At 35.3% G+C, this 23843-nt stretch overlaps 1 protein-coding gene across 2 annotated transcripts in view; it reads right to left on the bottom strand.

The window, feature by feature from the left end:
• Positions 1-23843, bottom strand: part of SGCZ (sarcoglycan zeta) — a 423412-nt gene that overhangs the window by 218635 nt on the left and 180934 nt on the right. Inside the window, exon 2 of one of the 2 annotated variants that reach the window (XM_051619665.1) lies at positions 16578-16658. The exons of the other annotated variant lie outside the window; for it this stretch is intronic. Within the exon in view, the coding sequence (XP_051475625.1) occupies positions 16578-16658 (81 nt within the window). The remainder of the gene's footprint in view (positions 1-16577; positions 16659-23843) is intronic. 2 annotated transcript variants of the gene reach the window in all.

Below are 23843 nucleotides of genomic sequence, written 5' to 3'. Positions count from 1 at the left end.
CAAGAGACTTTAGGGCCTTGGGACAGCTGGTAAGGGAACCTGGAGCATAGGTTATTTTTTTCTCTCTCCTTCCAGTTGCGACCCTTCAAAGTCCCTTCCAACCAAACTACTTGATGATTCTATGAAATCCAGTACTGCAATTCACCAACAGAATGCATCCACTCTTGCAGCTTACAGGAGGGGAAAAAAACCCAAAACAATTCTACGTGTAGTTTTTTAACAGCAAAAGCATTCTAAAGTGCATCAGTAGATGAAACCACTACAAACAGAGGCTTATCCAAAAGACTTTCTATTAACTTCCACAAGATTTTCATTAGATATCAGAATAGATGTTAAAATGCTGAGGTTTTCCTGATGAATACTTGGTTCCTAGACTTTGATAAATGAGCAAAGAATTATTTTATCACAATAGAAAAAAGCAAGGATGAGCTGTAATTTGTTACTCTGCTGTTAGAGTCTCCCTGTCTCATTTTTGTAGAAACAAAGAGTAAAGTTTGAACATAAGAAAACTAAATAGGAAGCTAAATCAAAATCATGTAGCCTACATTGTAAGTTACCTATATACTGTTAATCAAATAATGAGAATCTTAAGAAGAAATGTGATTCACACGACTCAGACTGAATGTTATAATACCTATTATGTTTCTCAAACCTTTTCCATAGGCCTTTCATATTCTGCCCTCATACACATGATTTCATGACTGAAATGAATGAATGACATGAATTCAGATTATTATATATTTTAAATATTATATATTTTAAATATTATATATTTTAAAAATTTTGTAATTATAATTTCCTCCATCAGATGAAGGTGAATTGATTAATGAAATATTATAAACTGCCACCTGCTTCCTAGGTGCAAGAAAACATGTCCTATATCCCTTGCTTATGCACAAGAGAACAGAAAAATGCTGTAGTCCAGGAAATTAACATTTATATATGTTAATATAAACATAATCACACAAACATTCAATTGAAAACATTATGTAAGTCAATTTCTTTATGAATACATCTAAAAATTTTTAACGTTGTCTGAAATAGACTAAGAGCATAAAATCATTAAATATCATACAGAAGACAGTATTTAAGAAATAGCCACATCACAAAACTATTAAAATGGTAAAAGGATATGAACCTCAGGCATTATTGCAAAGTTGTTTAACCCTTCACTGTTAAGTGAAATTTAAGTTTTAAAGGGCATTAATAGTATTAAGAAAACTGTGTAAGAAGTACTTCAAAACATTAATCTGTACTCTGAAAGTGTGATGTGGACATGACATAGTGCAGATGTGAAAGATTTGGAAATTCTGAAAGAAGAGGGGCAAAAAAGCCTAAAGTTTGCAGAAATAAAAGGGCAGCTGAAATTACTAGAGTACACTGACATTAAGGACACAAAATTGTGTAAAGAAGCTATAGGAGTAATCATAAACTCAAGTGTAATAAAACAAACACTTATGAATAACCTAGAGAGGCTGGAGGAGTGGGCTAGCAGGAACCTTATGAAGTTCAATGGGGAGAAGTGTAAGGTCTTGCACCTGGGAACACATATCCCAGTAGGGCAGTTCAGATTGAGATCCACCTGGCTGGAGAGAAGCCCTGTGGAAAGGGACCTGGGCGTCTTGGTGGACTCAACAGGAGTGAACAGTGTGCTGCACTGGCAAAGAAAGCCAACAGGATGCTGGGCTGCATCAATGGCATCACCAGCCATTGATAAACAAGACATCATCCCACTGTACTCAGCACTTGTCAGACCACACCTGGAGTATTGCGTTCAGTTTTGGTGCCCGCTCTAGAAAAAGGATGCAGACAGGCTGGAGAGGGTCCAGAGAAGGGCCACAAGGATGATCAGAGGACTGGAGAACCTGCCATATGAGGAGAGGCTGAGGAAACTGGGTTTCTTCAGCCTTGAAAAGGCTTGGGGGAGACTTCATTACCATTTTCAGTACTTAAAGGATGGCTACCAAGAATATGTGACAAGGAGTCACATGGAAAAGACAAGGAATAGCAGGCACAACTTGGTCCTGGGGAGATTCTGACTGGATAGAAGAGGTAAATTTTTCACTATGAGGACAATCAAACATTGGAATATTTCCAAGGGAAGTGGCAGATTGCCCCACATGGGACAGTTTTAAGCCTCAGCTTGACAGGGTGCTGAGCCATCTCATATAAACTATAGTAGTACCAAGAAAGGTTGGACCAGATGATCCTTGAGGTCCCTTCCAACCTGGCATTCTATGATTCTATGATCATTTGTTGCAACACCTGATATGTCATTCTGATGAAATTTAACTAATCACATATAAATTGAACTAATGCTAAATATATTTTATATATTTAGGCTTTAACACAGCTACATACGAAGCAGCAGGTCCGAAGGAAACCCTGCCCTTCCACAAAAGCTTGGAAGCCATCTCACACTATGGTCAGTGGCTGGGCAGCAGACAGCCCCCCCAGATCATCAATTACATATGTATGGGTTCCAGTCCAAGGTACTTTCCCCTCCCTCTCACTTTAGGGGACGTAGCAGGTAAACCCTGGCTTTGATTTCCAATATTGATGGCAAAACTATGAGTGATACAGCACCTAACTGCAGAGCCACTGTGTAGCTCTAGCTCTTGGTCACAGATGACACAGTAATTAAAATACAGTAGATTCTATTAGATTGATGATTTTGAAACCAGTACTTATCAGACCTACAGAATTTATAGCCCAGCACAAGTTTCCCTTCTGGTTTTCATGTTCATTTGCTACAGAATAAGAAAACAGGAGTCTGAATTTATGCTGATGAGCAAAACTCCATTCAGGCTCATTTACAGACAGGCTACCCTAGTAATCCCAGAAATAAATGAAGAACTACAGAAACAAACTACGTATTTGTTGTGTTATAATTTGTATTTTTTTCTCTGACTTATCCATGGGTAATGTAGAGAGGATATGAAATATCTGACTTCTGTGTAAGAATTATTCCCTTTATTTCCCATGTTTTGATTATAAAATTCTCTATCCAAGCTACTGTACGAGTGCATCAGCAATAGCATTGACCTGCTTTTTCTGCTTATTATATACACAATCTTGCACCAAGAACACTGAACTACTGAAGTGGCACGCAGCAACATAATTTTATCTATTTTATTCTTTCTGTGATTCAGCTACACTCCTTTATTAAGTGGAAGTTCTTGTAAAGTACAGAAAGCCGAAAAAGCACATATTGGATGTTAGGAAATAAAAGTGGCAAACACTAGACTTCAGACTAGACTAAAAAAATGCTTAAGAAAAAGCTACTTGCTTTAAAGCCTCCTTTAAGATTTAAACTTTGAAGAAAAACTACATATAAATATATGGGCAGAAACAATGGTCACAGGTGATGAAACTGAAAGCTTAAAATTGGTGAAACTGTAACACAATAGACCATTTCTTATTAATCAGGCAAGTAAAAAGTACCAATTATAAAGTACAACTAAGATTATGATTACTAGTGATTTACTTCCATGCAAAACATACAATAGCAGGTATTAATACCCATGAATATGAGTGTCTGCATAATCTTCCTCCTTAACAAAAACTTTTAAACCTAAATAATTAATAATGTAGTCTACCTCTGAAACTTAATCATAAAAATCTAAAGCTATAAAATACTAACTAAAGCAGAAGGCTCTGCTCTTTTTTGACTACAAATGCCTCTACTTCATCCTTACTTAAGACCCCAAATCTTAGATTTTATTTCAAAAACCAGCTCTAGATATTACTGTGACTCATATCTGAAATGAGCTGACCAGTAATTAACCTCTAAAAACTCTTTGTAACACAAAATTATACACAGAGGATTAGAAGTCAACTCCTGGACTAATTTTTTTTTCTTCATTTAAATGAATTACATCACTGTGAAAGTTCACCATTAGAAACATATGTTAAATCATGCAACTGAACATTTTAAAATTTTTACAACTGAGAGAGTTAATCATAAAAGCAGAAATAATCAGTACTAACTTTCAGCAGCTTAAGTAATTTTAAAATTGGTATACAGGGTATGAGCTAGGAACATTCTTCAAACTTAAGCATACATGCTGCTTGAATTTAAAATTGATCATAGTGGATAACAATTGTGTCAGGAATTGCCTTCTCTCAGCTCTTGTGTTTTGTATAAGAATGATACGAGATACACAGTATGGCTAATACTTCAACAGAAAAATCTGGTGGAAGATACCCACCAGGTAAACCAGAATTACAATTTAAAAAAAACCAAGAACACGAGATATGTTAATATTCACTATATAATTTTAGGTCTTGATAGAAGACCCGTTCCTATCATGAAAACATGCAAACTTAGTGTAAAAGCCATCTTAAGTTTTCTACACCCATTTGTGCATCATACAGAATTTATTCTCAGGAATGTCAGTGTTTACATGAACCATTATTTTCCCCGCTAGGACTCTTCCATGAAATTCCATTTAACTCCTTCTTTGAGTAATTACCCATATCACAGTTAAGTTCAATCCTGCATATTTAACTTGACCCTCAATACCATCTGTATAAATTTCAATACTTTGGGACCTTCATGGTGTACAGTTTGCTATCAAAGTTCAGTTGCTTCATTAAAACTTTGTTGATTTGAAGGTCTTCCACTGCAGCCTCAGAAAGCAATAATTTCTAGAACTTCTAGTGATGAAACATCATCTTATGATGAAAGATCAAAACTGACCAGACTTTCTGCTGCTTCACATCTGTTTTTGCAGCACATGAAGCCATCAGGTGTTTACAAAACTGCTATTATAGCGTCTTCTATCCTTCCACAAGTGCCTCTAAGACATAGGGTTAAGCTTTCTAAAATGCTGAGTTCCACCTACTCCCAGATTTCACTACAGGCTGAATTAAACCTCACAGTTAACACCAGTCCTTGAGCATAGAACTTTCTACCAGAAGACAACACTATTTATGCAGGGTCCAGTAGAGCAGAGAGCTTTAGTTTAACCACTGTAATAAGTGCATGGCAACATTTCTAGTAAAACAAAAAAAATGGAATAAAACTTCTGAAGCCTATGATAAGCCAGCTTAGTTTAAAACAAAACAAAACAAAAAAACCCCAAAAAACAAAATCAACAATGCATCCCCATCCTTTCAAAAAAAAAACCAACCCCAAACGCCTCCAAACATGCACAACTCTCTCTGCATGTAAATACTGTGTGCTACATTTTAATGACGTTTTCAAAACCATTCAAGCAAATTTGCTTTTGTTTTGAGTCTGTAATGAGTTCCATTTAAGACAACATTAATGCAACTGCAGAAAATTGTGAAAAAATCAAATCCAACAGCTTTCCACAACTTTATAGAGCATGTCTCTCTTGCTGGAGGTACCTTCTAACATGCAATCAACTGGAAAAGTAAGAGAACACTTCCTATAATCAGTGTTTATTCCATTCCCTATGTAAGCATTCCTCATTAGAGGATTCATCATCCCTGCTGTCGATTAAGGACCTTTATACATTGTTTAGCACCAGTGTGCTAAATTCTAGCACCTTCTATAAAAAAAATCTGTGTATGTAAACTACCCTATGATAAATTTAATTCACTCAAAATTGCAATATATGCCATTTGCTCTATCAATACTGAATCAAATATGTATTTTATTAAGCTGCGTTATAGTAAATAATACTTCAGAAACGTTTTCTAAAGCAATACATTTTTCAGGGCTGCTATTTCATTCTGCTTTGCCTTGGAGTGGCAATATGAATGAGAACTCATATCCTGACTGCACAAAACCCCAGCATTTCTCATATCTTTTCTCTTATTTTTTCCTGAATGTGTTGCTGTAGCCACCATCAGACAGGATACATTTTCTAATTCATAGTAAAACCTTATAAAAAGGAACCATAAGTGACCGGCCAGATTATGTCAACTACATGTTTTGCTTGAATGAGCCAGATCAGCATATCCTATCAGTAAACAAGGAACAATCACAGAAACAACAATACAACTGATTGCCAAGAGATTTGCAGGAGTCCTCTGCACGGACTACATGGATCTAAGGTGTGATTTCTGTTTACAGGCACTTCTGCATCCACAACTGGGACCATGGTTTAATTGGGCTGTTACCAGCTTTCAGCTGATACCTACCTCCCACGACTCACAGTAACTTCTACATCTTCAGCAATGCAATGAACGTAGACATTGAAAATATAAAACATTTGTGTAATAGTAACCCAGCTGCCTGAACTGGTTAAGTGAATAGAGTTTATATTGCCTAAAACTACATCCATCCATTTACCTGCTTTACAGAGATCCAATATAAGCCAGATCCATACTGACAAACTAAATTAGAAAACAGTTCTGAAACTAAATATAGTTTGCCTTCTCTTGTTGACTTCTCACAATCCAGGTAAGTAAAATTCTGAAAGTTTCACTGAAAGATTCAAATTACAGGCAAAACCACCATTATGACAAACTACATCCCCACTGGGGTGGTGGGGCGGCATCGGGGTGATGTGCAAGCCCTGCTGTTCAGTGCCACTGTGGGGACAGGCAAGGATAGTCCTCTGGCTACCAGTCCCAACACATCAAAACCAGACCAAAACTCACAAAAAGAAAAACCACGTCTAAGTTAAATAAATAGCAACTTTCCTAAACGTCTCTCTGTGACTGAGCTGATAGATAGAGGTCCATACATCGACAGCAGTAGCACAAACCACTCACAGTATGCTAGTCCTTCAGTCAGCTGTTTTTTTACACCCACAATCTCTAGTTTCTAACCTTTATTCAGAATTTACACAGAGACAAAATGATCCATTTAAAACACAATACATAATAAATGCAACTCCACGGTTGAGTTCATGTAGCTAGAGATGACATTTATTTGGGAAATACATTTATGGTTTTTTGTCACGATCTGAAGCAAGAAGTACTTGTGAGTGTTTATACAGGGCTTCAGAAGACAGAGAATTGCCCATCAATCATTTCCATTCACATTCTTCTTTGTTGAAGCAGAAATACAGATCTTAGATTTAGCCATTATCTTGCCTCAAATACTTTCCATCATCATAAACAACAAAGCACAATTATTTTGCCTTCTTGTTGAATTTTTCTTATGTATATTAAAACATGCCTGCCTCTATGTAATCTAGATAAACAAAACAAAAAAAATCCTCATTCCTGTCTAAGGGTCATAATGGTTACTTTCAAAGCTTTCTTCAGACAGCTCTCAATAGTATCAACTTCTACTTTAAAGCTAAAAAAGGAAAATATTTGGTTTAACATTACACAGAAGTTGGCTGAAAAGAAGCATCAGCTCAGTAACATTACAAGGTTTCCGGTGACATCAGTTCTGTGTTTTGTTCAGGTAACATAAGTTTTGCATCCTTCCTGAAGTATGCTTCAAAATTCCTAGTAACAGTTCTAATACGAGAGTGCTTATCTGTTAAGGATCTTAATTCTAATGTGAAAATTAAAGGCTCTCCTATTTTTGAAATGTAAGTGGTAATCTCTATGAAGCTCTGCTATTCTGAAATCCAATAAATGAAAAAAAGAATAAAAACCCTAGATAAATTATATAGAAGTTATGGAGAGCACAGAAGTACTTCATTTACAAATTAATCAAAGCCATGTACCCAAAATAATTTGCAAAACTTACTATTTATTTTCTTTCCTTGATAGTTAAAGCCCTTTCTTACTTAATTACAATCATTTATTTTTTTCCAAAAGCCCTACATAAATTTAGAACAAGCACACAAAAACCCAAACCTGTACCACAACAGGAAAAAAAACCCAAAACACCACAATGACAGTTAAAGAAAGTGCCATACAAAAACCATGGAATCAGTTTTATTTTAATCCAGAGTTTATTTTTTAAAATCCAGCAGTTAGATAGATGAAATAACTGGTTAGAAAGCACAGACATTGTGTGAAAAGAACATAATTGTTATTTTAGATTGCATTTTGTCCAGAATTAGAGTAACAGACAAAATAAAAGTCAGTCTTTTTAATTCAGAAGAGATCAGAAAGAACTTTTTCTTCCACTTTTTGAATTAAATGAAACAATTGCACAACTCTGAGCACAAGACAAATTATTTTTCCCTGCTCACCTAAGTAAGTGCACCATAAATTACAAGGAGAGTATTACAAGCGTACACACTCCCTTACTATTTGAATAAGTTTGGGATTTATTTATTTTTTTTTTTACAATGATACTTGGGCTTTCAGAAGCATTACTATTTCAAGGCTTAAATTTTTAATTTTTCCTCATTTAGGATACATTAGCATGAAAAGTGCAATTAGTTCTGAAACTAATTTATGAGTACTGTTTTCAACTGTTCTCACTCATGTCACAAAACAGCAATTCACACAGCATCTGTCACAAATAAACAGAGTAATTTTATGTTGTGAATAGTCCAGAAGTGGAAAAAATGTTCTTAGATCCTAATAATGTCAAACCTTTTATCACATAACAAATCTCAAATTTAGAAAATAACTAGTAAAAATCACAAAAGTGAGACTCTCTAAAAAATAATTATATTAATAATGATATATAATTATTTATATATATATATAAAATATCAAGAACATATTATGGGAAATAGACTTATGTTCAGGCTCAGATGACACAGAAACAAAAAGGATATGCCACAGTGAAGGAAGCATGAGCTTCCTAGTGAAAAAAACAAATGTTAGGCCTTTATTTCCTTTGGGAAATTTCTGCTGTAAGAAGAACGTGAAGGTTCCTAAAAACCATATCAAATAGGAAAAATGGAAAACTCCCACATTCCATATAGAAATCCATGCTAGATTACTGGCTTGGATAACATTTTCCATGACAGTCAATTATTCTGTTTGCTTTATTCTGTATGCTTTCCTGGTGTTCAGCAATTCCACATATTTCTACAACCATTATAAAGTTCAAAGGTTGGTTGGCCTTAAAGGAAACAATCTCTGCAATTACTTTACATAAGAAAACAAACACTTAAGGATGGAAAGCCTGTAAAACTAAAAGAAAATTCAATTTTTCCACTATGAGTATCTACTTAGCCACTGACCATAATCTTATTTTACTAGAACCACATGCCTGCCTACTAATCCTACAACACTGACAAACTAGGATTGCAGTTTTAAGTTGATATTCATTACATTCAAGGACAGACTTACAGTCAAAGGTAAATATATTTACCATTCTTGTTAAAATTCTAGTGCTATACATTGTTATAAACACTTAGATGTTCTGGGACCACGTTAAGTTCTCTTGAAACAAATCAAAGACAACTCCCTCTGTACCAAAAAGTAATTTCTGCAAAAACCAAAAATGGTAGATTCTATGGCAAACCATCCAGAAATATGCAACCTGGCATCCTGGTTTGGGGAACTGTCAAGTGAAAAATCCAATAAAAAAGAATTTCAGAAGAGCACAAGTGCTGACAAATTTATCTTCTCACCCACTCACTATCGCATTTCTTCCCTTATTTAACAGTAAAAATGAACTCTTCTACTGTCTTTTTCAACATAATACAGAACATCATTGACTTGCATGTTAATTTTTGGCAGCAGCATGAAGGGAGAGCAGTTGAACTAAGTCTTGAAAGGTTGTGAATGGCAATTCATGTGTTGAGCATAACGGAATTGTTCCGACTTTCGACTTTTGAAAGAGGCATCATCCATTCTTTCATAGAATCACAAAATTTCTGTTGAAATGCACCTTTGAAAATCACCTAGTCCTGCAGAGAGCAGGGACATTTTCCTATCATTAAGGTCACTCTCCAGGAGGCAATCAAATCTTTAGTCCTTATTTTTTAGTTAATGCCTATTGAATCTATGGAAGTTTTAGTGCAAATAAAATATACTTAACAATATTAAATGAAGCAGTTTTGTATGCCACATAATCAGCAACTAAATAGTGAACAACAACTGGACATTATCCTGACTAAATATTCATGTGAGTTCACAAGTGAACTGAATGATGACACTTAGTGTTTTCAAGTAGAGGGGTTTTATAGTTATTTTGACATTAAATTTTGAAAACATTAAACTGGTGTTTTCTTACAAATGTGATGTTCCGTATTCTTATTTTATAAAATAATTTATTGTGACAAATCAACTGTAAAACACTTGTTTGTTTTTTTTACTAAAAGAAAAAAAACTAAAAAACCCCAAACATTTCCTACCCAGTAGGTTACCAATACTCTAAGGATGTTAAAATCTTTGATGTGACTTAGGACAAATGGCAATAGCACCACACACTTGAATTTACATAAATACATAAAACAAATTAAACATGCTTAAGCTATGGAAAATTAGGCAGTGATATATTTAAGAAGTTGACCTCATTACCACTACTAATTTTTTAATTAATAATTCCAGGGCATTAACATGTAAGTCTTCCAATGATTTTTTTAAATAATGCATTTTTACTCCAGTTGATAGTATTGTATTGCAGCTAACTGTTAGCCAAATAGAAATCATTAACAGATATTAACTTCATATACATTCTATACATACTTGTCCTTGCAACAGATGAGATTTGTTCTTATGAAAGTGGTAAAACTATGAAACATAATAAGCAAAGTATCCAGGCACTTGGCTGTAATTTTGCTCCAAAAGTTCACAAGGGGAAAAAATAAATAAATTAGGAAATAATTAGAAAAATCTTAATCTTCTGCATTAAGATTTTTTCCTGTTTCCATGCTGTTTTTTTGAATCAGACAGATAAGGTAAAATGATGACATAACGCATTTCAACCACATGTTCTTCAGACTTCAGGTCCATATTTTTCCTGGACACTGTGCTCAAATCAAGTACATTATATTTTCACTGGCAATCCTGAAACTTTCTTTTTCCTTCCACAAATCTTTTTTATATTTGTTAAAAAAAAAACCCACAAAAAAAACAAAACCAAAAACCAAAACCAAACCACTGCAAACAACAATAACAAAAACACTGCAAGTCAGAATATCTAACTCTTGGTATTATTTATCCCTTGCATTTAACTTCTCCGTATATTTTGAAATTTTTCTTTTATTATTGGCATTCCCTTTAGAAAAATATTTATTTAAACAACACTTCCAAACCCAAAAATTTCAGAATTTTTAGAGTATCACAGTGAGCTATGAAAAAAGCTGGGAAGTAAAAAAAATAAATTAAAATTTCTTTCCAAATATGAAATAGAATAAGCTCCAAATATACCCCAGATTTTTAGTAATTATTTTATTTAAATAAACCAGTTTTGATGACAGAAAATTTTGCTCGCTATTTTCAAGAGGAGTCTTTACAACAATGTAATTAAAAAGTGATAGCTAAATAAAATATAACCTTTGCTTAAATAGACCAGTTATTTCCTGTTCTACTTCTATTTCTAATTCAAGCACTGGAACAGGCTGCCCGGGAACGTGCCTCAAACACCATTGCTGGATGTATTAAAAACGTGTAGATATGGTGGTTAGGCACATGGTTTAGTGGTGGACATGGCAATGCTGGGCTAATGGTTGGACCTTAAAGGTCTTTTTCTACTTCCTGGCAGGAAAAATAAGGAAATCTTTGACAGTTTTTCCTTGGAAACTCCAAATTACTGAGGGGAAGGGGAGAATAAAATTACATATTTCAGAGATAACAAATTTACAACTAAAATCTTACCATTGTAGTTAAGTGAAGTTTTAAATTTAGCAACAGTAACAGGTATCACCACCTACTGCCAGCTTTATTTGAACTATAAAATCTGTGATTGTATAAATTAAAAGGCTATCAGAAGCTGCCAGATTGGCACTAATGAGCAAAAAAGTTTATAAAGTAAGCTTGTGTAAATGATCTTGAAGACACAAAACCTCACCCTTTCTGCTGCTGTGCTGAATATTAATGCAAATTAATTGCTTAAGTATATTTTAGAAATTTTAAATCATAGCATTGTATTTATTACTTTTGATATAATTAAAAAGTCTTCCAGCAAGGTCCATAATAATAAATAACATCTAATAGCAAAGTATTTTTAAAAGTCAGGCATATATTTATGCAATTAAGATGCATGCAAATGTACAAAACTACTTGTGAAAATATTTTCCAGATGTATTTGCCCTCCAGTCCATTCAACTGAGACACAGGGACTCTAAATTCTAAAGGTTAGTTGAATAATCTTAAACATACCTTCACTTCAATCTTTTAATTTTTCCATCAAGAAAATATTTATGTCCTTAATAAAACCCTACAAAATCTGCTGAGAAACTTCTGGCTAGGATCTGCAATATTATTCACATTATCAAAACATTTTATAGTGATCCCGTACCCATTTCCCTTACATTAGTAAAATTATATAATAGAATATTTTTTATGCTGATTTTCAGTGAATGGCATAAAATGAAAGGCATCTAAACACAAATAAATAATGCATACAGTAGCTGGCAATATCAAACTGAAAAAGCAATTAAAGATTGTTTGGGCTTTCATGAGGTTTTCATAGATTTCCATAGGGAAACACTGAAGCAACATTAGGAACAGAGACAAGATTCCCAGCATTCACTTTCACCAACTGGCTTAGAGTCTGTCCACAAAAAGTATTCAAAAAACCAAACTGCATTCAGTGAAACTATTTATCAGGGGTGAAAAAGAGTAAATATGGCTAAATAAGTGAAAGGCTATTTTTTAAAATTTCCTTATAAATTATTATTCAGTGAAGTTGAGCAAAAATATATGGGTTTATGTCACCATATTACTAGTATGCCAGTGGGGGAGAGGGGTGTTGAAAACACTCTAGAAATGCCACCAAAACCTTCTGCTACACCCCCAATCCATGATTATCAGGGTCTCTTATTGTCTGCTTGTTATTGGTCATCTGTGTGGATGGTATTGGTGCTAACAATTGAATTTAAAGTTTGTTTCTTTCTCACAGTGAATTACTAAAACCTTATAAACATATTAAAAGATGCTTTCATTTAATACAGACTGATGCTCAAGCTGTGTCTCCCACACATACATCTCCATCACTTATATGATGCGACAGACATTGCTTATGAGACTGAAATACAAGTTCACATTTATGACTCTAGTTTCAGTTTCTACCTTTGGTATTTCATAGCATTTAAAAGTCTAACAATATATTCCACTCAGTGCCTTGTTTAAAAATAAAGGCATTTTTATTCAGATTTTCTACACCTTAACCACTTTGCACCATCTGTAAATTTTGATGGTGGGAAACTTATGGCCTTAGTCAATGGCAAAAGTTGTTCTTTTTTTTCTTCTTGAAAAAAGCAGGAACACATTTCTATCAAATTCAGCTTTTTTTTTTTTTTTTTTTTTTTCAGCCACCTGAAGGTGATTCATTGTGTTAAAAGAGTTTAGTTCCTTCTTCCACAACAGGAATACCAACAGGGTGAGACAGCACTATGTTTTACCACTCATAAACTTGTGACAAGCACTGAGAAATTACTTGCACTGGATGGCAATGTATCCAGCCATTACAGCATTGTACAAAGTGGTTTTATATGCAAAAGGGTTATATCTTAGAGTGAAGAAGAAACATTTCCAGAGAATTTCTTCCCTTGTCCCACCAAAACGCATTCCGTACCTGTTCTGCTTAATCATTTCTGTCTTCTTACCCACTAGAGCACCTTTTCTTCCTCTCTTAATCAGCCTTAATTTTTCACCTACCCATTAAGGCAATTACTAGCTTTTCAAAGCAGGACACAGCTTTCACATCCACAGACCTCTGTCTTAAACGTGTTCCCAACCACCTATTACTTCCACCTGCTCTTTACAAGACCAAACTATTTCTAGTTTAATCTTAGTGGTAGAAAATTCATGTCCATTATTATCTCAACTACAACTGACTGTAAGTACACTTAAAGCAGTGTAAACCAAAATCTGAGCATTCTGAAGAACTTGCTAACTGACAATAAAAAAGACACAATGTACCTTGACACAGAAGGTATTTAATTACTTACTATTATTTCATGTATTTCAGAAAAAATAAATAACCTTTTGAATCTAGAACTAGGAATTGAATGAACCAAAAGAGCATTCTGTATGCCAGAAAAATAATTCAAAACCCCCCAATAGACAAAACAAAACCCTCACAAGCTTTATTTGCATCATCCAACTGGTATTGGAATGTGTAGGTGGAAGACAATCTTAACAGTAAGAGCAAGTATACAGACTGATGATTAAATGAAACTAAGTAGTATTTCGCCTTGAATGCATGTGTTACATGACTAAATGAGACAGTAGAAGATTGGAAAGTACAGAAATTTGTGGAATTATTAAAAAATTATTATTTACCATGAAGAAAAAGCAGCGTATTGGTACATGATGGAAAGGACAACCTAACAAACAGGTGAAATAATAGTGTCTGTTAATAAGGCTGTTAAAAAGTTAAAAGATAGAATTTTTGTTAAATATTTTTTGGGGAAAGATTCAGACTTGCATGTTTTTCATATGTTTGTTTGTATTTAAAAAAATACCTTTTGTCCATCATTTTAAATCTATTTGGATTCCTTCATGACACAGAGAACACTGTTGAAAGACGTATTTTATGTTTACGCTCCATAAAAAAAAATCTATAATAACAAGTAATTTATCTCATTGTAGTTATTCTTACAGAAAAGGCAAAAATATATTTTCTGGCACAGTATGGGTCTCTGATATCACTGAGATAATTAAATTCCAGGTTTATTGCTTTATTTTTTTCCCCAAGTATCTCCTGCTTTCCAGAGGGAGCAGTTTGCCCTACAGAAATTTGTTATGTTTAAATAGATTTTTAACAAGGGACTATACACAGCTCCATCTGCTCCTATCTGTTGCATTAAACTGCGGAATCAGTGTCACATTTTCCTGACATGGGTATTTCCTGCATAAAGATGACAACTGAATAAGGACTTTTTCTAGTAGTAATAGTGACTCAGTTAAATCTTAAACATGTTGAAATGTGCAAATCTAAGCATATTTCATAAAAAAAAAATCTTAGCAAAGCTATCACAAACTAGCAGAAAGATCACTGAAGGAGATTTTATAATAGAAGAGGAAGAAAAAACCTGCCTTTTTTCCTGTAGCATCAGTTCCTCTTTGCTCATCTACAGACATTTTTCATAGGTTGTCAAAATTCTGGTTTTGAATAAGCAGGCAGTTGCATTTTGGAAAGTAAAATAGCAGTGATTTTATCTTACAGTTCTGAGCATACTGGGCACAGAATAGATTTTTGTTTCCTACATAATCAACATGCTTACGTGGAATTACTAATTTCTTGGTGATCATTTTGAGCATATTATAAAAAGAGAGAATAAAAACACCAAAAAAATCTCTAATCTCTAATATTATGGGGTTGAATTTGATGGTCTTAAGGGTCTTCTCCAACTTAAATAATTCTATCATTTTATGATCTAGAAATGCTAACTCCAATCATATTATACAGTCAGTAGCAGAATCCTTATTGACTTCAATGCTTCCATGATTTCTCTAAGCTTCTTGTGTGCTATATAGATTTATAACTACATTACACCAAACAACAACCAACAACAACCACTGAGCTGTGGATCTACCAAAGATCGATTTTTGAAAAGCAATTTCATGCAGATCTCGCACACTTCCAGAAACCAGTACCAATGGTATGGTATCATCACTTTCTACATCTATCTTTTTCACCAGTTATTACTTTGTATTTTCACTATACCGCTAAGGCTGAGTTCAGACATCTCCTTGATTATTTATTTTAAATATACACATTGACATATAGAACAAGCTCTTTTTATGAAGATTACAACTATGACCCTAAAAATAGGGCATCTTTCTTTATTATTATCTCACCATCGCAGCTAAGCAGATAATTGAACATAGAATTTTCAAAAATTTCATAAAATAATCTTATTTGCTATTTACTTCCTAGCTGCTATTCTTAGTAAAATCATGAACAAATAAATTTCTATATAAAGAACTTTAAAGAATGCATTTCTAAGATATATGATTTTTTGCTGCTGTTTAGAGATCTGAAATCTCATAGTTTATTCCCAAAGGTTTAGAAACCCACAAAGTTAAACAAAATCAATATATATGTCCAACATTTCAGAGGCTTTAAAATGCACAGATTTTGAACTTAGCGATTAATCTACTACATACACCCCTTGATTTATTTTACCTTAAACAATTCACTAAGACTTCTGACCTAGTAATTTTTTTTAATCCATCAAGATCCTAAATTAACAACTTGCTAAATAGGTGAGCATGAGTTTGTGACCAATACATTTGGATGGGAGGCTGGGAGTTCAGATGGGAGCTTGGATTGGTGCACAAGTTTAGATCCAAACTCAAAATATAACCTAGCCCTTCACTAATGTAATAAGTATAATTTGATATATCTGTTTTGAAACTCGCTTTTCAGTTTTAATGTAATCCAAGAAGCTTTGATTAAACTCCATGATTACATTACTTAGGTCTCCACTCCAGAGCTCAGCATGGAAGTATAAAACTGCAGTGATCCTTAGGATACATGCTGTTTCGTAAGCCATTTTTAATGAATTCTTTAACTGCAGAGCAAAATCTTCATGTGGTGAGCCTTGAACTACAATCATGTCACTTAAAGTAATTGCGATTAGTATAGTTTCCAGTTCAGAAAAGATCTACTTTACCTGGCCACGGCAATCCCAAAGGAAGTTTGTCCTACGTGATAACAGAACCAACATAACAGAAGATGACCTCACACATGGATTCTAAGAAAACATAAGAGACAAATTAGCATTTAATGCACGGGCCAAGAAGCAGGACTTCGTTGCTTGATTCTATTATTTTGCAAAACTGCAAATACTATATTTGATTGATATTTATATTCTTCATATATCTATTCTTCTTGCTTTAGTTACCATTTTTCTTCCTGATTAAGAAAAGGCAGCTACCTGAAATAAACACATTAACATTACTATTTAATTATTTTTTTTTTTAATCATCTTTATAGTTGTTGCAGATGAACAGCACATTTCACCTACTGTGTAAACTATTTGTACGCCATGGTCAACAAAATAATCAGGGTGTTTGGATAAACAAGACCCAAGGAAAGATGTATCACTTGCTTCCTGCAATAAGCATGTCACCTGAAATGCTTGCAGGATACAGGCTGTTTCAAATACAGTGTCAGGTAACTTACAAGACAAGACCAAATTGGCTGAAGGTAAATATACACTTTCTGTAACAACGTCCACTTTGTGTATGTTCTGAAGTTACTTTAGATCAGCACATCAAGACATATTTATAGTATTTTATAATATCTATGAGAGAAAATAAAAAAGAAGCTTAAGAAACAAAGGACACTGTGTTAAGACGAGATTTTTGAGTTTCATTTCAGCCTTTCATTTTCCTATATGTAGGGAATTCTCTCTGTAAGTTACATAAATATTTTAAAAACACAAATGTCAAATATACATAATTTTATTAAAAAAACCTAGACATCCTGCTAACAGAAATTACAGTATTTTCTTACAGAAAAGGATTCTAACAAGAATAAATACTTTACAGACTATGATTCTAAGATACTAGTATGCTGATGATCATGTATGCATTACACAAATAAAATAATATTCAGTGAGAAAAATGCTAACAATTAATATAACCAAAGAAAATGTAAAACGTTATACATGAAGTGCTGTCAAATGAAAGAGACAAGTGACTTGGAAAAGAGAACAGTTCTAAATTCTTAACTTTTAGTCATACGCATCTCAGATAACATTTGCACTCAAAGCATATACAACTTTCTTTTTTTTTTGCTAGAAAGGACTTCTGTGTATATGGTGAAGACCTAAAGTGTCATAGTTCATTCATCTGCATAAGTCTAATGACTTAAGAATCATGAACATTTTCAAAATATGTTGCATTTAATCTATGTTGCTTCCTAACTGATGGATGTTTTATCCATGTCCACTAACATATGAGGCTGTCTGATACCCCAAAAGCCATTTTAAGTTTCTATACAAATTTATAAAAGCACTTTCAGTTTCCAGAAACCTGTGTGCCATACTCAAAGCAGTGACACAAAACCAGGAACAGCAAATCAAATGAATTATTTGATCCACATTTTTTGAGATTCAGTTCCAATTAGTAACATATCATGAACATCCTAATTTTTATTTCCAGTACTCTTTCCCTGGTCTTTCATGATGAGTTTCCTACTAAAATTTAAGTTACTAATTACAAACAAAAAAGTAAGAAAATTAATGTCTCTCAAAGATAATTAATATATGTTTATGTTCCTGCTCTTGTTTCACACATTTGAGTGGTCATTTAATTCAAATTGTGCTTGCAATTTTAAAGTGGCATTCTGTTTACAAATTGCTCTGAATTAGTACAATCTATGCATTAGTTCCCGTAAGTTTTCTAATCCTTGAATAAGATTCATATTAAATCAGTGATTTGGCATCCAGAAATGTTGAGAGATAGCTGAAAGAGATTGCAGGTGAGTCACATTATACAGGGCAATGGATTGGAATTTATCAGATAAAGTATTTTTCAATTATGTGTTGTTTATAAAGCATTTATGGCTATTCTAATATTCTGGAAGATTAGGCTGTGCAGTGAGGCCAACACGCTGGAAGAAAGGGACCTTGACAGGCTTGAGAGGCAGACTCATGAAACTACATGAAGTTCAACAAGGCCAAGTGCAAGGTTCTGCACAGGAGTCAGGGCAATCCCAAATACAACTATGGTTTGGGTGGAGATTGGATTGAGAACAACCCTGAGAAAAAGGACTTGGGGGTAATGGTTTATGAGAAGCACAGCACGAGCTGGCAATGTGCACTTGCAGCCCAGAAAGCCAACCACATCTTGGGCTGCATCCCAAGTAGTGTGGCCAGCAGGCCAACAGAGGTGATTCTCTCCTTCTACTCCGCTCTCATGACACTCCACCAGGAGTACTGTGTCCAGTTCTGGAGCCCTTAACATAAGGACATGGACCTCTTGGAGTGAGTCCAGAGGAGGGCCACGAAGATATTCAGAGGGCTGAAGCACCTCTCCTGTGATGACAGACAGACAAAGTTGGGGTTGTTCAGCCTTGAAAAGACTCTGTAGCCTATATAGTGGTCTTTCCGCTACCTGAAAGGGGGCCCACAGGAAAGCTGGAGAGGGACTTTTACCAGGGGCATGTAGCAAGAGGATGAGGGGCAATGGATTAAAACTGGAAGAGGGGAGATTTAGATATCAGGAGGAAATTCTTCACTACGAGGGTGGTGAGACACTGGAACAGGTCACTCAGAGAAGTTGTGGAGGCCCCATCCCAAGAAGTGTTCAAGGACAGGTTGGATGGGGCTTTGAGCAACCTGGTTGAGTGGGAGGTTTCCTTGTCCATGCAGAGAGTTTGGATCTAGATGATCTTTAAGGTCTCTTCCAATTGAAACCATTCTATGATGATTCTAATTATAAGTACTGTGATCCAAAATGCCTCATTTTCTTCGATAACAGGAATTGCTAATTGGTACCTTTTGAACTACTTCAGAAATCCTCCTATGCTTATTAATAATGTTCCACTCCTTTACTAAGATTTCATGCAGATAAAAAAAAAATAAATCACCATTTCTTCAACTAGCCGGCATACTGCAAACTATGTTTTACAAATGCTATTAAAGGTACTAAATATGACAGTGAAGCTGACCATGGTGTTGTAGAATTGCCTGTTGTTGTAAAACCATGAAAAACAGAAATGGAAACACAAAAAAGGCTTTGTAATTTACTAAAAGAACATTGTTATCACTACCTGCTGTGTAATAGCAGGTTGGATCACTGCCAAAGTTGTGGGCAGTACATAGTTTAAAAATAATTTAGAAGATAAAAGCACTAAAAATAAAAATAAATTATTGGAAACAAGTTTTTTTATAACATGAGAAATATATGAGAAACAAAATGTCTGTATAGAAATTAACTCAGCTTTTCCTGAGTTTCCACACCTCCAACAGTATCACCAGTAATAAACACATTTAGAGACATTAGTTTTCCAGAAATAAGTCTCAAATGAGCCACTATTTCAATTTCAGTGCAGCCAGAATTTCCTTCAGGAAGTCTTCCTCCAACAAACTGTGCTCACAAGTATTCTGTGCTATCATTTCATAAAATATGGTATTTCACAGGCTACTGGTAACTATTCTAATCTGCAGGTAATACATAGTAGTGCCACATCATTAATATCTATTTGTTTTTCTAGCTTATTTGGAGGTAAGTGATGTAACTTATACTTGGTTCTCTCAGTCTTTTCAGCAGTCCTGATCAGACATACACCTCTGCTGCAACAATCACAGTCTCTCCCCTTGTGATCCACATAAACAATTCCTTCAAATTCCAGTGTCTCCTCTAAGATTACAACTAGATTTTCTTTGGCAACTCCAACTACCAATTGCTGCAGAAATCCTTTTTAAAATTGGCTTACAAAAATATTATTGGCAATTTACAATTTCAAACTGAAATAAAAGTAAACACATAGATGACTAAACAACCACAACAGAAATTTTCACTAGAATGCAGGTAAAGGCAGATCAATAAAACACTGAGACACACACTTTTGAGAGAAACAAGTGGGAACAATGAAAAATCAAATAAGAAATATAAAAGGTTTTAATTTTACTTGTGTTTCCTTTTTCTTCAATCAAACCTCAGTATAAAAATCTGAAATCCTAGCAAAAGATATTTTGTCTTTTGGTAACTTAAAGATGAAACAATCTGTTATGGATATCTATTTCTTCATTGACACCCTGTTTGTATCTAGTAATCCCAGATAGCATGTGTTATGCTACCAAATACCTCAGATCAAAACAAACTGCACAACTATTTCAGTCTTGCTTCTTGGGTAAGCTTGTATTTTGAGCTACAATAACCAGGCTTCTTTTTATGACTGAACTGACTACAGTAGTCTTATGCATACGTTGTAGCAGTGTGCTGTAATAGTGCCAGCTTTTCTCCTTACTTCCGTCTCTAAATATGCATCTTAAAATAAGTTCATCTCATCAATCTTTTTTCAGTTGTTTTTTTCCACACAGAGATGGGCTACATTTCTTACAGATGTGTTTTTCTGCAGAGAAAATAGAATCTTGTTTTTGTGGTGTATCACCATTACACAGAAAAAGACCTCCAACTAAGGCACATCTAAATGAAATGTGCCTTTTATTCAATAGAAACTGATAGTTATGACAGAACAAAAAACTGATGCTTATAGGTAAAGGAGGTTTCATGCCATTTGCCAGTGTATCAGTTAGGAAAAAGATGTTTCCATAAAACATCAGATCTACTGAATTTTATGCGCCACCTCTTCAGAGACCAGCCCTCTTTGTGCTAATACTGAAGTAAAAAAATGAAGACTCATTTTACCAGCACTAAAGAGAGTAAAAAGCACTAACCATGCTGACAACTCCACCCACAAGCGACAGCAGGATTTGTTTTCATGGGATCTCATGTCAAAGTCTCTTATGTTTCAAGAGTTTTCAATATCTATTCTTAGATTACTGCAGATACTCAACCAGGACACATACCTTTTTTACTACTTATTACTGGACAAAAACTAAATTGCACATCTTAACAATATTGACTAGATTAAAACTTGAATTTTATTTTAGCTTCATTGCTGCTTCATTTTTATTTGTTAGGTTTTTTGGCTTATCAGAATGTCAAATATTATAACACGAGCTGGTAAAACCTGCACTCAACTCCATTATGTTCTCAAATAACAAATGCTCCCTTTTAAGTATATAGATGTAGATCAGGTTCTCAATAGAGACAGACAATGAGAAAGGGAGGGTGGTTCCACCATAAAAAAAACCCCACAAAACCAAAACATAAATAAAACAAATCTGCATTGAAAAGATCCAGCATTGCATTTTAAATTTATTTTCCTATGTCAAGTGTACTAGGAATTACTAATCTTTAATTAAATATGGAAAATATCAATCTCACTAGTAGAGCAACTGCAGCATTCTCTAAGGTAAAGGGTATATTTTGACATGTGTCTTTCTACTGACTCATGGAAAATCAAGACAGAAGCACATACACACACAACAAAAAAAGTAATATTTTTTCTGGTGTCAGGTCCCGATGGAAGTTCAGTTGCAAAAAGAAAAATGGGAAAATGGGATAGGGTAGGGAATGCAAACTACCTGAAAACACGTTTATATACATTTTTATGAAAAATAAGCCTGTATGCCCTAGTGACAGTCCATCACTGGAATGTTGTAGGACTCTGTCTTGCTAATTAAGTTTTCCTATTCCTGAAGCAATCTCAGAGGGAAGCCTGAAAAATATTGATTGCATTGTAAGTTTGATGCATATTTGGGCTGTCGTTATTGAAGTTATGCCACAATTCACAATCCTTCCTTTTCATCAGTGACTTCCAAAAAAGATCAGGTTAAATGCTACTCACATCTGACTCATTCTTTTAATCTACAACATACACCTTCTAATTGTCTCTGCTTAATCTAATAAAGATTTTAAATTAGTATTTTAATTAGAAGATAATTTCATAGTCAAGCTGGGAACTACAAAGATGCACAAAAAGATCGCTTTATTAATAATTAAAAGATTCTCAGGTGGTTGAAGGGACTGGGAATACCAACATAAGTCAAAAGTAATACTGCTTGATAACAAGCTGCACATCTCTGCACTCAACCCAAGTAATGAAAATGTATGTTATCCCCACCTTAAACAATGAAGCTGCAAATAAATGAAGCTGCTGAGCACGCGGCAGCGGTGAGAGCGCAGAGCGGCAGCGGTGACAGCTGCTCCTTTAATTACTGAGGATTAGAGAAGAGACCGGGCTTCCCGGAGACGGCGAAGCCGGAGCAGAGCGAGGAGACCCGAGTCTGAGCGGGAATCCTGAGAGGAGCAGGAAGGCTGACGTGGCAGGGGGTGTGGCTGAGAACCGCGGCAAGGTTTAAAAGCGGCCATCTCGGCAGCTCCCTCAGAGCACGTGGCAGCGGTGAGAGCGCAGAGCGGCAGCGGCCGTCACAGGAAGTGAAGTAGCGTGAGGGCAGGGGGAGAGCGGCGTGAGTGGAGGCAGGAAGCAGAGAACACCAGTAAATTTCTCTAGCATGGTGGCAACACGCCCTAAAACTGTATTGAAGAAGGATATGGGAACTCAGACGGAGGTTCTGAGCAGGCACGCAGCCGTGCAGGTCTCTGGCTGCAGCGAGTGCCTGAGCCTGGCACTGGTGCCAGAGGGAGCCAGTGGCACCGCGTGTGTGCGGTGCGAGCAAATCGATGATCTCCTCAGGCAGGTGGTTAGACTGACAGAGGAGGTTGAAAGACTGAGAATTATCAGAGAATGTGAGAATGAAATAGATTGGTGGAGTCAAACCCTGAGGCAAGGGCAGGAGGAAGAGATGCTAGAACAAGTGATGGATCCCCTCCCCTCCTGTTCTCAGACAGAAGGAGAGAACTTTAGGAACATGGAGGAATGGAGGGAGGTCCGTCCTCGGAGAGGCAAGAAAAAACCCTCCCAACTCCGTCCATCCTCCGAATTGCCCTTGAAGAATAGGTACGAGGTCTTGGAACTTCAGGGAAAGGAAAATGAAGCTGGAGTGACAGATTTGTCTAGTGAACCGCCTATGACTTGTCGCTCAGCTCCACGACTTAGGACTTCTTCAACTAAGAAGGAAAGGAGGGTAGTTGTGGTGGGTGACTCCCTTCTGAGGGGAACAGAGGGGCCCATCTGTAGACCTGACCCATCCCACAGGGAGGTCTGCTGCCTCCCTGGGGCTCGCATTAGAGATGTTAAAAGGAAACTCTCTAGTATGGTAAATCCATCTGATTACTACCCACTGCTGATTTTTCAGGTTGGCAGTGACGAAATTACTACAAGAAATGTAAGGGCAATGAAGAGAGACTTCAGGGCCCTGGGACGGCTAGTTAGGGGGTCTGGAGCACAAGTCATGTTT

This window comes from Apus apus, chromosome 4, assembly GCF_020740795.1.
Source record: "Apus apus isolate bApuApu2 chromosome 4, bApuApu2.pri.cur, whole genome shotgun sequence".
Taxonomy (NCBI): domain Eukaryota; kingdom Metazoa; phylum Chordata; class Aves; order Apodiformes; family Apodidae; genus Apus; species Apus apus.
The sequence above is the reverse complement of the archived record's forward strand: the minus strand, read 5'-3'. Positions and strand labels throughout refer to the sequence as shown.